Source organism: Orcinus orca, chromosome 16 (genome assembly GCF_937001465.1).
Source record: "Orcinus orca chromosome 16, mOrcOrc1.1, whole genome shotgun sequence".
Taxonomy (NCBI): Eukaryota; Metazoa; Chordata; class Mammalia; order Artiodactyla; family Delphinidae; genus Orcinus; species Orcinus orca.
The window spans coordinates 52,397,483-52,414,596 of NC_064574.1; the positions used below are offsets into that span (position 1 = coordinate 52,397,483).

At 42.9% G+C, this 17,114-nt stretch overlaps 1 protein-coding gene across 7 annotated transcripts in view; it reads left to right on the top strand.

The window, feature by feature from the left end:
* Nucleotides 1–16,651, top strand: part of CLUAP1 (clusterin associated protein 1) — a 43,277-nt gene extending 26,626 nt beyond the window's left edge. For 4 of the 7 annotated variants that reach the window (XM_033428953.2, XM_004270243.4, XM_033428954.2 and 1 more), the window contains 4 exons: nt 9,642–9,749; nt 12,210–12,265; nt 12,547–12,603; nt 15,593–16,651. In XM_033428953.2, the coding sequence (XP_033284844.1) occupies nt 9,642–9,749; nt 12,210–12,265; nt 12,547–12,603; nt 15,593–15,739 (368 nt within the window). In that variant the 3' untranslated portion in view covers nt 15,740–16,651. Of the gene's footprint in view, nt 1–9,641; nt 9,750–12,209; nt 12,266–12,546 lie in introns of all 7 variants that reach the window. The other 3 variants (XM_033428955.2, XM_004270244.3, XM_049699017.1) reach the window with 2 other exon arrangements.
* Nucleotides 16,652–17,114: the final 463 nt, after the last annotated feature.

The window sequence follows — 17,114 nt, forward strand, 5'->3', positions numbered from 1 at the left end:
GGAAAACGAGGAGCAGGTAAGGGGCATAGGGAAGGTGTAATAGAATTGCAGTTTTAAAGAGGAGTCAGGGTAGACCTCACCAGGAGATGCTGTTTAAACAAAGGCTAAATCAGTAGAGCTGGGGAGAAGGGAGCTATCAGATGGGGAAAGTCCCAGCCTTTCTGTGAGAAACTCAGTGAGTTTTGCTGAGTGAGGAAAAGTATGAACACATGGGGCTGGAGCTGAGGCAGATGAGATGAGCTGGAAGGTGGGCCGTGTGCTTGAGGGGTTCACATTTGATGGAGACTGTCTTCTCTGTTAAGCAGGAGGTAAAGTCATCTCAGATTTCGCTTTGGGATTTGGAGTAAGAGGTTTGAGGAAGAGAAAGTTTGAGTAATTAGAGATGGGAGAGTGCCATAGGCCCCAGAGATTAAAAAGGCAAAGTGCTCTGTTGGGATGCCCTGTAATAAAAGTCAAGGGCGACTCTTCACCTTCCCACCATCCTTCTAAACCTCGTTGCTGGGGGTAAATTTATAACTGTATCCTCGGTAGGATTCAAGCACTGTAGCATTAGGAACTTAAAGAATCCTCTGAATTTATAAAATGACCCAGGAATTTCTAGAAAGCAAATGAGTAACCTTGCTGTGGTTCCATTTTTGTGGTGTAGTGGAGAGAAGATGTTCATGCATGTCATGCACATTTACCATTTGCCTACTGTGTGACGGGTGTTGTGCCAGTGCACAGTGATGGCAAAGGCGCTCAGGGATCTCCACGTCTAGAACTGCACCATCGGTACCTGGCCATGAGCTGGTGTTCTTGGAGCACTTGAAACGTGGCTAGTCCGAATCGAGATATGCTGTTTGTGGAGAATATACACCAGATTTTGAAGACTTACTATAAAAGTAGGGTAAAATTACTCATTAATACTTTTCTAAATTGGTTACTTTTTTTTGAATTTTATTTTATTTTTATACAGCAGGTTCTTATTAGTTATCCATTTTATACATATTAGTGTACATATGTCAATCCCAATATCCCAGTTCATCATACCCCTACCCCTCCCACCCGCCACGTTCCCCCCTTGGTGTCCATACGTTTGTTCTCTACATCTGTGTCTCAATTTCTGCCCTGCAAACTGGTTCATCTGCACCACTTTTCTAGGTTCCATATATATTCACTCTGTATGACAGTCTCTAGATCCATCCACGTCTCTACAAATGACTCAATTTCGTTCCTTTTCATGGCTGAGTAATATTCCATTGTATATATGTACCACATCTTCTTTAACCATTCATCTGTCTATGGGCATTTAGGTTGCTTCCATGTCCTGGCTATTGTAAATAGTGCTGCAATGAAAATTGGGGTGCATGTGTCCTTTTGAATTATGGTTTTCTCTGGGTATATGCCCGGTAGTGGGAATGCTGGGTCATATGCTAATTCCATTTTTAGTTTTTTAAGGAACCCCTCCATACTGTTCTCCATAGTGGCTGTATCAATTTACATTCCCACCAACAGTGCAAGAGGGTTCCCTTTTCTCCACACCCCCTCCAGCGTTTGTTGTTTGTAGATTTTCTGATGATGCCCAATCTAACTGGTGTGAGGTGATACCTCATTGTAGTTTTGATTTGCATTTCTCTAATAATTAGTGATGTTGAGCAGCTTTTCACATGCTTCTTGGCCATCTGTATGTCTTCTTTGGAGAAATGTCTATTTAGGTCTTATGCCCATTTTTGGATTGTGTTATTTGTTTCTTTAATATTGAGCTGCATGAGCTGTTTATATATTTTGGAGATTAATCCTTTGTCCGTTGATTCATTTGCAAATATTTTCTCCCATTCTGAGGGTTGTCTTTTCATCTTGTTTGTAGTTTCCTTTCCTGTGGAAAAGCTTTTAAGTTTCATTAGGTCCCACTTGTTTATTTTTGTTTTTATTTCCATCACTCTAGGAGGTGGATCAAAAAAGATCTTGCCGTGATTTATGTCAAAGAGTGTTCCTCCTATGTTTTCCTCTAAGAGTTTTATAGTCTCTGGTCTTACATTTAGGTCTCTAATCCTTTTTGAGTTTATTTTTGTGTATGGTGTTAGGGAGTGTTCTAATTTCATTCTTTTACATGTAGCTGTCCAGTTTTCCCAGCACCACTTATTGAAGAGACTGTCTTTTCTCCATTTTATTTCCTTGCCTCCTTTGTCATAGATTAGTTGACCATAGGTGTGTGGGTTTATCTCTGGGCTTTCTGTCCAGTTCCATTGATCTATATTTCTGTTTTTGTGCCAGTACCATATTGTCTTGATTATTGTAGCTTTGTAGTATAGTCTGAAGTCAGGGCGTCTGATTCCTCCAGCTCCGTTTTTTTCCCTCAAGACTGCCTTGGCTATTCGGGGTCTTTTGTGTCTCCATTACAAATTTTAAGGTATTTTGTTCTAGTTCTATAAAAAATGCCATTGGTAATTTGATAGGGATTGCATTGAATCTGTAGATTGCTTTGGGTAGTGTAGTCATTTTCACAATATTGATTTTTCCAATCCAAGAACATGGTATATCTCTCCATCTGTTGGTATCATCTTTAATTTCTTTCATCAGTGTCTTACAGTTTTCTGCATACAGGTGTTTCGTCTCCCTAGGTAGGTTTATTCCTAGGTATTTTATTCTTTTTGTTGCAGTGGTAAATGGGAGTGTTTCCTTAATTTCTCTTTCAGATTTTTCATCATTAATGTATAGGAATGCAAAAGATTTCTGTGTATTAATTTTGTATCCTGCAACTTTACCAAATTCATTGATTAGCTCCAGTAGTTTTCTGGTAGCATCTTTAGGATTCTCTATGTATAGTATCATGTCATCTGGAAACAGTGACAGTTTTACTTCCTCTTTTCCAATTTGTATTCCTTTTATTTCTTTTTCTTCTCTGATTGCCGTGGCTAGGACTTCCAAAACTATGTTGAATAATAGTGGTGAGAGTGGACATCCTTGTCTTCTTGTTCCTGATCTTAGAGGAATTGCTTTCAGTTTTCACTATTGAAATGATGTTTGCTGTGGGTTTGTTGTATATGGCCTTTATTATGTTGAGGTAGGTTCCCTCTATGCCCACTTTCTGGAGAGTTTTTATCATAAATGGGTGTTGAATTTTGTCAAAAGCTTTTTCTGCATCTATTGAGATGATCATATGGTTTTTCTTCTTCAGTTTGTTAATATGGTGTATCGCATTGATTGATTTGCATATATTGAAGAATCCTTGCATCCCTGGGATAAATCCCACTTGACCACAGTGTATGATCCTTTCAGTGTGTTGTTGGATTCTGCTTGCTAGTATTTTGTTGAGGATTTTTGCATCTATATTCATGAGTGATATTGGTCTGTAATTTTCTTTTTTTGTAGTATCTTTGTCTGGTTTTGGTATCAGGGTGATGGTGGCCTCATAGAATGAGTTTGGGAGTGTTTCTTCCTCTGCAGTTTTTTGGAAGAGTTTGAGAAAGATGGGTGTTAGCTCTTCTCTAAATGTTTGATAGAATTCACCTGTGAAGCCATCTGGTCCAGGGCTTTTTTTTTTTTTTTTTTTTTCTTTTTTTTACGGTACGCGGGCCTCTAACTGTGGTGGCCTCTCCCATTGCGGAGCACAGGCTCCGGACGCGCAGGCTCAGCGGCCATGGCTCATGGGCCCAGCCCCTCCGTGGCATGTGGGATCTTCCCAGACCGGGGCACGAACCTGTGTCCCCTGCATCGGCAGGCGGACTCTCAATCACTGCGCCACCAGGGAAGCCCTGGTCCAGGGCTTTTGTTTGTTGGAAGATTTTTAATCACAGTTTCAATTTCGTTACTTGTGATTGGTCTGTTCATATTTTCTATTTCTTCCTGGTTCGGTCTTGGAAGGTTATACCTTTCTAAGAATTTGTCCATTTCTTCCAGGTTGTCCATTTTATAGGCGTGGAGTTGCTTGTAGTAGTCTCTTAGGATGCTTTGTATTTCTGCGGTGTCGTAACTTCTCCTTTTTCATATCTAATTTTATTGATTTGAGTCCTCTCCCTCTTTTTCTTTATGAGTCTGGCTAATGGTTTATCAATTTTGTTTATCTTCTCAAAGAACCAGCTTTTAGTTTTATTGATCTTTGCTATTGTTTTCTTTGTTTCTCTCTCATTTATTTCTGCTCTGATCTTTATGATTTCTTTCCTTCTACTAACTTTGGGTTTTGTTTGTCCTTCTTTCTCTAGTTCCTTTAGGTGTAAGGTTAGATTGTTTATTTCAGATGTTTGCTGTTTCTCGAGGTAGGATTGTATTACTATAAACTTCCGTCTCAGAACTGCTTTTGCTGCATACCATAGGTTTTGGATTGTCGTGTTTTCCTTGTCATTTGTCTCTAGGTATTTTTCAACTTCCTCTTTGATTTCTTCAGTGATCTCTTGGTTATTTAGTAACGTATTGTTTAACCTCCATGTGTTGTGTTTTTTACTTTCTTTCCTGTGATTCATTTCTAATCTTAGCGTTGTGGTCAGAAAAGATGCTTGATATTATTTCAATTTTCTTAAATTTTCTGAGGCTTGGTTTGTGACCCAAGATGTGATCTATCCTGGAGAATGTTCCGTGCACCCTTGAGAAGAAAGTATAATCTGCTGCTTTTGGATGGAATGTCCTATAAATATCAATTAAATCTATCTGGTCTATTGTGTCATTTAAAGCTTGTGTTTCCTTATTAATTTTCTGTCTGGATGATCTGTCCATTGGTGTAAGTGAGATGTTAAAGTCCCCCACTACTATTGTGTTACTGTCGATTTCCTGTTTTATAGCTGTTAGCAGTTGCCTTATGTATTGAGGTGCTCCTATGTTATGTGCATATATAATTATAATTGTTATATCTTCTTCTTGGATTGATCTCTTGATCATTATGTAGTGTCCTTCCTGGTTTCTTGTAACATTCTTTATTTTAAAGTTTATTTTACCTGATATGAGTATTGCTACTCCAGCTTTCTTTTGATATCCATTTGCATGGAATATCTTTTTCCATCCCCTCACTTTCAGTCTGTATGTGTCCCTAGGTCTGAAGTGGGTCTTTTGTAGACAGCATATATTTGGGTCTTTTTTTTGTATCCATTCAGCAAGCCTGTGTCTTTGGGTTGGAGCATTTAATCCATTCACTTTTAAGGTAATTATTGATATGTATGTTCCTATGACCATTTTCTTAATTGCTTTGGGTTTGTTTTAGTAGGTCCTTTTCTTCTCTTGTGTTTCCCACTTAGAGAAGTTTCTTTAGCGTTTGTTGTAGAGCTGGTTTGGTGGTGCTGAATTCTCTTAGCTTTTGGTTGTCTGTAAAGCTTTTGATTTCTCCATCGAATCTGAATGAGATCCTTGCTGGGTAGAGTAATCTTGGTTGTAGGTTCTTCCCTTTCATCACTTTAAATATGTCATGCCACTCCCTTCTGGCTTGTAGAGTTTCTGCTGAGAAATCAGCTGTTAACCTTATGGGAGTTCCCTTGTATGTTATTTGTCGTTTTTTCCTTGCTGCTTTCAATAATTTTTCTGTGTCTTTAATTTTTGCCAATTTGATTACTATGTGTCTCAGCGTGTTTCTCCTTGGGTTTATCCTGTATGGGACTCTCTGTGCTTCCTGGACTTGGGTGGCTATTTCCTTTCCCATGTTAGGGAAGTTTTCGACTATAATCTCTTTAAATATTTTCTCTGGTCCTTTCTCTCTCTCTTCTCCTTCTGGGACCTCTATAATGTGAATATTGTTGCATTTAATATTGTCGCAGAGGTCTCTTAGGCTGTCTTCATTTCTTTTCATTCTTTTTTCTTTATTCTGTTCCGCAGCAGTGAATTCCACCATTCTGTCTTCAGGTCACTTATCCGTTCTTCTGCCTCAGTTATTCTGCTATTGATTCCTTCTAGTGTAGTTTTCATTTCAATTATTGTATTTTTCATCTCTGTTTGTTTGTTCTTTAATTCTTCTAGGTCTTTGTTAAACATTTCTTGCATCTTCTCAGTCTTTGCCTCCCTTCTGTTTCCACGGTCCTGGATCATACTGTCATTATTCTGAATTCTTTTTCTGGAAGGTTGCCTATCTCTACTTCATTTAGTTGTTTTTCTGGGGTTTTGTCTTGTTCCTTCATCTGGTACATAGCCCTCTGCCTTTTCATCTTGTCTGTCTTTCTGTGAATGTGGTTTTTGTTCCACAGGCTGCAGGACTGTAGTTCTTGCTTCTGCTGTCTGCCCTCTGGTGGATGAGGCTATCTCAGAGGCTTGTGCAAGTTTCCTGATGGGAGGGACTGGTGGTGGGTAGAGCTGGCTGTTGCTCTGGTAGGCAGAGCTCAGTAAAACTTGTGTGCTGATGGGTGGGGCTGGGTTCCCTCCCTGTTGGTTGTTTGGCCTGAGGCGCCCCGACCCTGGAGCCTACCTGGGCTCTTTGGTGGGGCTAATGTTGGACTCTGGGAGGGCTCACACCAAGGAGTACTTCCCAGAACTTCTGCTGCCAGTGTCCTTGTCCTCACGGAGAGACACAGCCACCCCCCGCCTCTGCAGGAGACCCTCCAACACTAGCAGGTAGGTCTGGTTCAGTCTCTTATGGGGTCACTGCTCCTTCCCCTGGGTCCCGATGTGCACACTACTTTGTGTGTGCCCTCTAAGAGTGGAGTCTCTGTTTCCCCCAGTCCTGTCGAAGTCCTGCAATGAAATCTCGCTTGCCTTCAAAGTCTGAATCTCTGGGAATTCCTCCTCCCGTTGCTGTACTCACAGGTTGGGAAGCCTGACGTGGGGCTCAGAACCTTCACTCCAGTGGGTGGACTTCTGTGGTATCCGTGTTCTCCAGTCTGTGAGTCAGCCACCCAGCAATTATGGGATTTGATTTTATTTTGTGTATTTATCTTTATTTTTGGCTCCATTGGGTGTTCGTTGCTGCACACGGGCTCTCTCTAGTTGAGGTGAGCGGGGAGCTACTCTTCATTGTGGTGCGCGGGTTTCTCATTGCAGTGGCCTCTCTTGTCGCGGAGCACAGGCTCTAGGTGCACGGGCTCAGCATTTGTGGCTCGCGGGCTCTACAGCGCAGGCTCAGTAGTTGTGGTGCACGGGCTTAGTTGCTCCGCAGCATGTGGAATCTTCCCGCACCAGGGCTTGAACCCGTGTCCCCTGCCTTGGCAGGTGGGTTCCTAACCACTGTGCTGCCGGGGAAGCCCCTGATTTTATTTTGATTGCATCCCTCCTGCCATCTCACTGTGGCTTTTCCTTTGTCTTTGGATGTGGGGTATCTTTTTTGGTGAGTTCCTGTGTCTTCCTGTTGATGATTGTTCAGCAGTTAGTTGTGATTCCAGTGCTCTTGCAGGAGGGAGTGAGAGCACATCCTTCTACTCTGCCAACTTGAACCAGTCTCCTATTGGTTACTTATTAAAATGACATTTTAGATATATTGGGTTAAATAAAACATTATTAAAATTAATTCACCTGTTTTTGCTTTAATGTAGTTAGTAGAAAATTTTAAATTGCATCTGGGGCTGGCATATTTCTATTGGACAGTGTTGATCTAAAAGGAGAAACTTACAAAGTTTAAGTGTGTATGAAGTATATTTCATTGTGTTTTTTTGTTTTTTGGGGTTTTTTTGGTGGTTTGCGGGCCTCTCCCGTTGTGGAGCACAGGCTCCGGACGCGCAGGCCCAGCGGCCATGGCCCACGGGCCCAGCCGTTCCACGGCACGTGGGATCCTCCCGGACTGGGGCACGAACCCGTGTCCCCTGCAATGACAGGCGGACTCTCAACCACTGCACCACCAGGGAAGCCCTTCATTGTGGTTTTGATTTGAATTTCTCTGATAGCCGATGAAATGGCGCATCTTTTCATCTGCTTATTGGCTGTCTGTATATCTTCTTTGGAGAGATCTATTCAAGCCCTTTGCAGATTTTTAAATTGGGTTTTCCTTTTATTGTTGACTTATATATTCTAGATACTAGACCCTTGTATATGATTTCTGATTTGCAAATATTTTCTGTCATTCTCTGGACTGTCTTTTCACTTTCTTGATGCTGTCCTTTGCTGTACAAAGTTTTAATGAAGTACAGTTTATCAGTTTTTTTCTTTGTTGCTTGTGCTTTTAGTGTCATATTTAAGAAACTGCTGAATTCAAGGTCACCAAGGTTTACCCCTCTGTTTTCCTTCTAGGAGTTTTATAGTTTTAACTCTTACATTTAGGTCTCTGACCCATTTTGAGTTAATCCTTGTATATTAACTCATTCTTTTGTGTGTGGCTGTCCATTTGTCCCAGCACTACTTTTTGGAAAGTCTGTTATTTTCCTGTTGAATCATCCCGGCACCCTAGTTGGCCATCCTCATTTTAACGTGTCACTGACAACTCGGTGATTTCGGTGTCAGCGTGTATTAACTTTAGTTTACATGCTTGGTCCTCAGTCTATTGCTGTGACTTGTCAGAAGAAATCGTACTGAGCCCAAGGTACCTGTATTAATGTTGGTTTAAAATTCATGATATCATTTGCTTTATATTGCATGGGGTGAGGATTTAATGTCATAATTTTCCTGGAGGAAGTAAAAAAACTCATCTGAAGAGTGATTTCACTTTGTGGTCATTAATTTGTGTTAATATCTAGTTAATATCTAATCACATTCTCTGTAACAGCTTTTATAAGGTGGTAGTTGTCAGCTTGATTGTACTGAAGTCCTTACAGGATGCCCTTATTGACACTTTCTCCAGCTCCCAGCTTTGCCCCTTCGTGCTGTAGAGTACAGCTCTTCTCTCCAGGGCTAAAGGAAGCAGGAAACTTTCCCTCAGTGCCCAGCTAGATGCAGCTGCCATTTCATTACTCTCTTACAGCAGGAGTTACGCAAAGCATTTTTGTAGATGAACAATTACTCTACTTCCAAACTGTCTTAAGAGTCAGTGATGAGAACAGCAACTGCATTCTTCCAGTTCCATCCTTCTAAAACCTCTGTCACTCTCTGGGCACAGAGCAGTTGGGCTGGGCAGTGAAAGTTTTTTCTCCCCACTGTGGAAACTCTCCTTTTGTAGGTTTACATTAGGAAATGTTCAACCTGCACAAGACTCCAGAGGAGTATTTAAGAAATTAATGTAAAAGCCCATTGCACTGAGAATGACCTTTCTTTACCTTTATAATGAGTTTTCTCCAGTAAGGAATATCACGAGCACCAATTTTCGTTGCCAGTCACCAGGTAGCTATCTTTCCCAGGCAGCCCAAACAGGCCCTTCCTGGCCCATCTCCCTCTTGCCTCCAGGCTTGTTCTGGTGCAGTTGCTGACCATTTCAGTGGGCTCCACTTTCCTCGTGTTATCTTCAAGGAGCTTGAGTTCTGGTAACATGGCCTAAGACTGAACAGAGAATGGTTTTTTTCCCCCGACTAACGAAGAACTCCAGCTACCTTGACAGCTGGCTAGTCAAATTTTTAGTTTTACATACTGGAATAATGTTTCTAACTGATATAACTGACCCACTTTTTTCTTGCTTTGGAAAATTGTTTATAAAAAAACTAGCCTATGGTTGTTTGCATTAACTCTTCACTAAGTATCTACAGGCAACTCCCAAGAGCCTTGTAAAATCAAATGCATCAAAAGAAAGGCTCAGGAGCACAGATGGCTTTTGACAAGAGCCTTACTGGACAGAAGCTGTTTTAGAGGCAATGACGGAGCTGCCCTTTTGTTTTGCCTACTTGTGTCGCTGCCAGGTAATGATGACTCCGACATTGACATCCAGGAGGACGATGAATCCGACAGTGAACTAGAAGAGAGACGGCTGTCCAAGCCACGGACAGCCATGGAGGCGCTCTTGCAAGGTACCACAGTGGCTCTTGCTTGCCCTCCGCCCCATGCCCTGTCACAGGAAATGGCGGCCGGGATTGGGTCAGGGCTGCTTGGTTTCGAGGCCCATAAGCACACTGCCCTGTTGTTCATCAGGATTTGGCTCTTAAACTGGTCAGTGGTCATCTTTGCTGCTAATACTCTTACCTTTGGCCCCAAGAATAACCAGTCTTATTTATGGTTTGGTACTTCTCACAGAGGCCACATAACACACTGCCTCTGCTGATCAGCTGAATTCTGCCCGTTGTGGGTCCATACTGCTCTCAGTGCAGTTACATCCCTTATGGTCAGAGAATTAATGCACAAATAAGGGACTTACATGAGCATCTGTACTGTTAAAAAAAACGTTCTTCGGGGAATTCCCTGGCGGTCCAGTAGTTAGGACTGTGTGCTCCCACTGCAGGGGGCACAGGTTTGATCCCTGGCCAAGGAACTAAGATCCCTCATGCTGTGAGGTATGGCCAAAAAAAAAAAAAAAAGGTTCTTCTAGTTTCTACCTTCTTACTGCAAAAGAGTCAAGCAATAACATATGTGGAGCAAATGTGGGTGCTCCCCTGGGGTCTTCCTCATGTCCCACACCCTCACCTACAGGGATCATGGCCAGTGGCTTGGAGTGTGTCCTTCCAAATTACCTTTCCACACATTTACAAGTGTGTGCTCGTGAGTGCGCGCACACACACACACACTCAGATGTGGACACAAAGATCACCTGAAACATTTTTTAACCTAAATGGGACCAGATTGTGTGTGGTTCTGTACTTGCTTTTTAAAATTATTATTAAATATACTGGAACCTTTTCCATGTCAGTAAAATATAAATCTGCTTCATTCTTTCTGACAGCTGCATAGTATTCCATCCTGTGGCTGTACCCATAATTTATTTGGGCATTCCATATTGATATATATTTAAGTATTTCCACTCTTGCCTTTGTATGTACATCTTTCCGCATATGTGCAAGTGTTTTTTTAGGTTGCATCATTAAAAATGGAATTCTTAGGTCAAAGGTTATATAAATTGTTATTTTGATAGATACTAAATTGCCCTATATTTGCCTATAAAGCATTTCTACTACCTGTTAATTTTTGGAACAAAATTGCATTTTTATGTATATAATACTTCTAAGTCGTAAATCATCTTTATTGTTTTATATTAACTTCTATATTAACTGCTTTCTCTTATACATTTCATTTTTTTATAGGATAATTAGATGCTCTGATTCCTTTCTCTTCCTTTTATTTTTTAAGAGCTTCATGATATAAATAGAGGTTAGAGGTTATGACTCCCATTCTGCAGATGGGGGCCAAGGCTCTAAAAAGGTATGGAATTGGCTCAATAGAACATAGTAAGGGCACTGGTTTCCTAAATTCTCCTGCTGACCACTCAGCCTGCAGAAGTAAAATCACAGGGTTCGTTTCCAAAAACTACAAATAAGTTCTTCAAACAACACAAGAGTTGCATTTTATCTGACCAAGGGAGCGTGTCCATAAACAGCTCTTGATGGCCATCTCCAGGCCTGCCCTGAATGAGCTCCTCTGAGCTGCCTTCGCTGCCTTTCTTTTGAGGCCTGGCCCTGGCGTCACCGGTGGCTGTTTTTCAGCCTTCGGGTATGTGCAGCTCTCTGCCTTCACCCAGCAAGGATGGCTCCTGAGTTTTTGCAGAAGTCTCATCTAGAAAACATTGACTTCCAGAGGAGGAGGGGAGAATCACTTAGATAATGATGGTGTTTTGAAGGATAAATTAATGTGATACTTAAATTTTTTTTACTGTTTGGAGCTCAGACATAGATTCAAGTACAAGTGACACTGGCCCATAAAAGGAGAATATATTTCTTTTTTCAACAGAGAGCACATCTATTCTATTGCATGTATACTAATAATGGGATTCAGTGATTTTTACCTAAAATATTTACAGGATGCATATTTACTTTTCTGATTTATGATTTGTGCTTATATTTTAATGCCCTTTTCCTCTTTTTCAAAGTGGAAATGCAGAAAATCTGTTACTGTCACAGTTCTGATTAGCTGGATGCTACTGAAGTCAGTTTTTTGTTTTTATTTTTTTTTAAGTATTTATTTACTTATTTTATGTATTTGGCTGTGCCGGGTCTTAGTTGCAGCACGTGGGATCATCGTTGCCTCGTATGGGATCTTTATTTGTGGCATGCAGGATCTTTAGTTTTGGCATGCATGTGGGATCAAGTTCCCTGACCAGGGATTGAACCCAGGCCCCCTGCACTGGGAGCGTGGAACCTTAACCACTGGACCACCAGGAAAGTACCTACTTAAGTCTGTTTTTTTTTTTTTTTCTTAAGTCAGTTTTTTAATGTGATTCTTCTTTTTCCCAGTTTTCTAAAGGAAAGCAAATCTTGAAGGCCGTTTCCTGTCCTATATCCTACAAGGTTTTCATACTCTCTTCATGCTTTTGTTCTCCTCAGGACGACCCAGCAAACGCGTTGTGGGCACAATGCAAGGTGGAGACTCAGACGACGATGTGAGTCCCGACCAGCTCCCTGAGCTGTCCTGGTCTTGGCCGTCTTGGGCCAGCCTCGTAGGCTAGTTTGGCCGAGAAGCTAAGTGTATCTGACCAGTTTAGCGCGAGGTGCTGCTTCTCAGCCCGGCCTTTTGTTGGGTTTGTGGCAGAGTTCGACCTCCCAAGGAGCTAGACTCTCTTCTTTGCTAGTTGTTGGCTCATTTCTTTTCTTTTCAAATGAACATGCTTGCCCTACTTTTTTTTTTTCTTCTCATTGTTCTTTCCATTCTCGCTTTCCAAAGATGGAAGCAGCACCAGCTCTCTTAGGTAAATGCAAGACTTCCAGCTCCAAGAAACAGGTTGGTTTTCTTTTTCACCTCCATTTGTGTGTGTGTGAGCCACTTACGGTCAGCAGAGAGCCTTCCCCAAGAGTGATACCTTGTGTCTGGGGCAAGAAGCCACTCACATGGGTTCCACAGTGAGTGGTGAAGTTACCTAGAGGTCCCTGTGCTAATGAGGAGGCGGGGTGAACACTGAGCCAAGAGACAAGGAAGGTTATCAGGCCCCTGAACTGTAACCTAGAAGAGAAGGGATTCTGCTGAGGGCTGGGATCAAGACCAGGCTTTTCTTCAGCTCCATTCTGGGGAGGGAACCTGAAAGGCAGGCTCTCTTGAGACCAGGGCCCAGAGTGTGACATCACGTTGCTGATGCCTTGAGCACTGTTGAGTGGATAACTGACTGGGAAACCAATGGAATGGGGAACCAAGGCATCCTTGCTGGGGTCCAGTTATTGGGGCCGCACTGTCCATCGATCTGGGCTTGCCTTCTTTGTTGAGTCCCTGGCAGGGCTGTGAGGCCCAAGAGGCAAAGGTGACTGGACTGATGGAGATCACAGACTTCCCATCAGGCTGAATGCCATGTGTGTTTGGAGCACGGCACTAGTACATGCACATAGCGTGGGCTGATATTCTTGTACAAACAGTTCCATTTATTAGGTACCAATGGTGAATACTTTTAGAGAAATTCACAGGAGAGGAGAGGTCACTCAGATTTGCTGGGCAAGATGCACAGAGAAGATAGGGCCTTGAATTCATAGAAGACAGTCTGTAGAGAAGCAGAGAGACTACCTCCAAAATTTTTTTAACAAAGTAGGGGATGGATGGCTAAATAGCTTCTATCCATCCATCTTACCCATCTGAGACAGAATTAGGGAAAGTCTGGTGTGGAAACTCATGACACTGGCCTCTTTTCTTATGATTTGCTTGATCATTTGTATAGCTTTCTACTTTTCTGAGTAAATGCCTTATTTGTAGCTTAAAATCTCCTCTGTGCCTGTTGCCCCTTATTTATCTCAAGGAGGCTGTTTCCACACATCCCCCTGGGCTTGTCCTTCACCTGTTCACTCATTCACTTGCCGGGTCCTTGTTGAGTGCCTGTTACGTACCAAGCACTGTTAGGGGTTAGGGGAATACAGCAGTGAACAGAACAAAGCCCCTGCCTTCTTGAGGCTTACATTCCAACGGTCATCAAGCAGATACATCAGGGGTCATGGTGATAAGAAAAATAAAGCAGGTTTAGGGGACAGAGTGACAGGGATGAGGGAGGAGGTCGATGTCTTCTGATTGGTCAGGGAAGGTCTCTGATTAGGTGACATTGGGCAGGGGGCTGAGTGGCAGGAGGAAGGTGATGCTGCAGTAGGGCAGTGAGGCCTAGGAAACATGGTTCCTGAATTCGAGGGCCGGAGGCGACAGCGTGACTGGGAGTGAGTGAACTGGGGCAGGAGCAGCAGGAGAGGCAGCAGGAGCAGCAGGAGAGGCAGCAGGGGCCACGCACAGCTTTGCAGGATGTGAGGAGGGCTTGTGCTCTCTGAGTGCAGCGGGGAGGTGCTGGAGACCCAGGAGAGCTGACCTGAGTTTCAGAGGAACCAGGTTGGGGGCATTTGCAGGGGTCTAGTTCAGAGTGAGGGTGGCGGTAGCAGCAGACTGGTGAGAAGTGGTCAGGTTCTGGATGTTTCTAAGGTGAGAACCATTAGGTTTTGTTAATTGGACATGAGGTGTTAGAGAAAGAGAGAAATGCCCTGGTTGTGGCTTAATTGGCTGAAAGCATAGTTTTCATTTCCTGAGGGGGGCAGACCTGAGGCAGGGACTTGAGAGCAGATCAAGAGTCTGGTTTTGGACATTCTCAGTGTGAGCTGCCTGCTAGATGTCCACATGCTGGTGTTGAGGACTTCAAGGGTCAGGTCTGAGCTGGAGATTGAATTTGGTGGAGCCACCCAAAGACCACCATGAGGATAGATGTGATTGCTTGGGGAGAGAGAGTAGAAAGGGAAGAGAGGAGGCCCAAGGCCGACCCTGTATTGCAGAGGTCAGGGCGAGGAAGCAGGTCAGGCAAGCTCTATGGAGAAGACAAGGAAGTGAGATGGGGCGAGCACCTGAGAGGAGGGGGCCTGGAGCACAGGAAGGGGGTTCTGGGGGAGGAGGAGCAGTCCTGTGTCAGATGCAGCCATGGGTCAAACAGGAGGATGGAGAATTACCCATAGGATCTGAGTCCATTGAACGTTTCAGTCTTGGGGGACTTGGGGGGAGGGGTGAGAGCCTGGCTAGTGGGTGCTTAGAGGGCAGCGAGAGGGGAGCCAGCAGGGATAGCGTGAGTGCAAGCTCGTTCTGGGGGTTTGCTGTGAGGCCACAGGAGAACAGGGCAGAGTAGCTGCAGAGGAAGGTGGGGTTACATTTTAGCGTTTTTTATTTTGTGTTTTTAAGAAGAAGGAGATTGCAGCATGTATGTGTGCAGGTGGGAATGGTCTATATAGAGTGACTGACCATCCTGGTTTACTGGGGATACAGGACTTGCAGTATGAAAAAGCTGGTTGAGTTGATCACCCTCATCTAGATGATGAAAGAGAGAATGTCTTTTATTTTGCTCCTTACACCCGTTTCCTGAGTGGCTTTCCATCCAAAAGCCCAAATAAGCAACCCCCACCAAGCCCCTGCCCTTCTTGCTGTCCACAGGTGGGTCTCTGGGCCTCCAGTGAGCTTCCATGCACATCCAGTGGTGCTCCTGAGATGGCGGCGGGAAAGCCACCTTGCAGCTCCAGCCTTGGCTTGCCCGTTGGTGTTTGAGGGTTACTGGTTGGAAGACACATTTATATATGTATTTCAGCCAGCAATATATAGACACTGGCCCCATTCTTATGCCCCCACAGCCTGACTGCTACTCTGGCAAGCTCTTCCTTCATGTGGGTGTTGCTGGTTATTGAGCAACTAGTAAAAAAGCAAGGTAGGGTCTCTGCTGACATGATGTCAGTAGCAGGATGGGACTCTCAGCTGTATTTGCTGTCTTTTCTTGTAGGAAGACTCAGAGGACAGTGAGATTGACATGGAGGATGATGAAGACGATGACGATTTGGAGGACGAGAGCATTGCTCTCTCACCAGCTAAGCCCAGTCAAAGAGTCCGGAAACCTGAGCCCCTGGATGAGAGTGACAATGACTTCTGACCTTCTTGCCAAGGGACCCAGGCAGACTAAAACCCTCAGATTTGTAGGTAAAGGGGAAATTAAAGGGTCAGAAGGAAATAGGCATTTTGTTGGATAAGCCAGCAGGACTCATTGTTAATGAAGTAAAACCTGTTTCCGCTTTAGCCTCCTGTGTGTTACTCTACACACTCCAAAGCTTAAACAAGAACCGGAGCAAACCCCAAAGATGATTTTTTTTCCCTTATCTATCTCCTAAAACTTGGGAAATGCACGTGTTCTTAGTGATTCACATCCACAGGACAAAACCTTGAGAAATAACAGCCAACGCTGTGTAAGTCTTGCCCGTTATTTTTGTCATACTTTTCCTCTAAAAGTCAGCCGGACCTTCGAGTCCAGACCTGGGGCTAGAACTGGGCACAGGACTCATTTCAGGAGTTGTGTGGGAGTGTCTGACTATTCATCGCATACAGTTCAGAATGTTTATTTTAGATCAGCTTTTGATTCTAGCCTTTATTTTCTTTCTTCTGCATGCTCACGATACCAAGCTTTAAATGTATTTTACTAAAATTGTCTGAAGGAAAGTCAGCTGACTCAGACGAAAACTAGCTTTCCTTGAAAATCAGGCAACAGATCGATGCTCCAGATCATACATACTCCATTTTCTCTCAGAAGGCTGACATTCCTCCTTAGGAAGGAGCAAATTAAGGACAAAGTTTTGGTACGGATTCATGTTTCTGACCTAAAAAAATAAACCAGAATTGAATTTGATAGAATAGCACTAGAATTTCCCTTCTGTGAAAGGAGAAGTGACAGATAGGTGGAGTTTGGTTTTGTCTTGTTAATATGGAAAGCACAGAGGAGTTTTCATTGATTTCACTTATAAAGTCAGACGACTTGTGAAGTTCTCGCTTAATAAATTTATTTAATACCATATTTTTATATTATTGTTTTATTTGAAAGTATAATTATTTATTTGTACCATAACATATAGATACTTATTTAAGAAGAGTTCATGGGTTATTATATTACATGTGAATTTCAGGAGACTATGTGACAGTTATTTCTATGTTTGCTTTTTTCTCTGTCTTTCCCTCAATTTTACATAAGAGATTACCCCCTTTTTATAAAAAAACATTCAGCATTCAGTTAATTCACCAGTAATTTGAGATGTGCCATCTTTGAAACGATAAGCTAACGGGGAAGAGGTGTATCGGGTGCCACATTACCTCCTCAGATGCCGTGGCTTTTAAGGCACAAGAGAGTCATTGCATCTCCTTGGATGACATAGCTTTGGTTTACCTGAGTCTGACCTGACTTTTATTTTAAAAAACAAAAATTGTATTTCTGTTTCCCTTATGTGATGCTTTCTTCTAATGGGCATTAACATGGGAGCCCA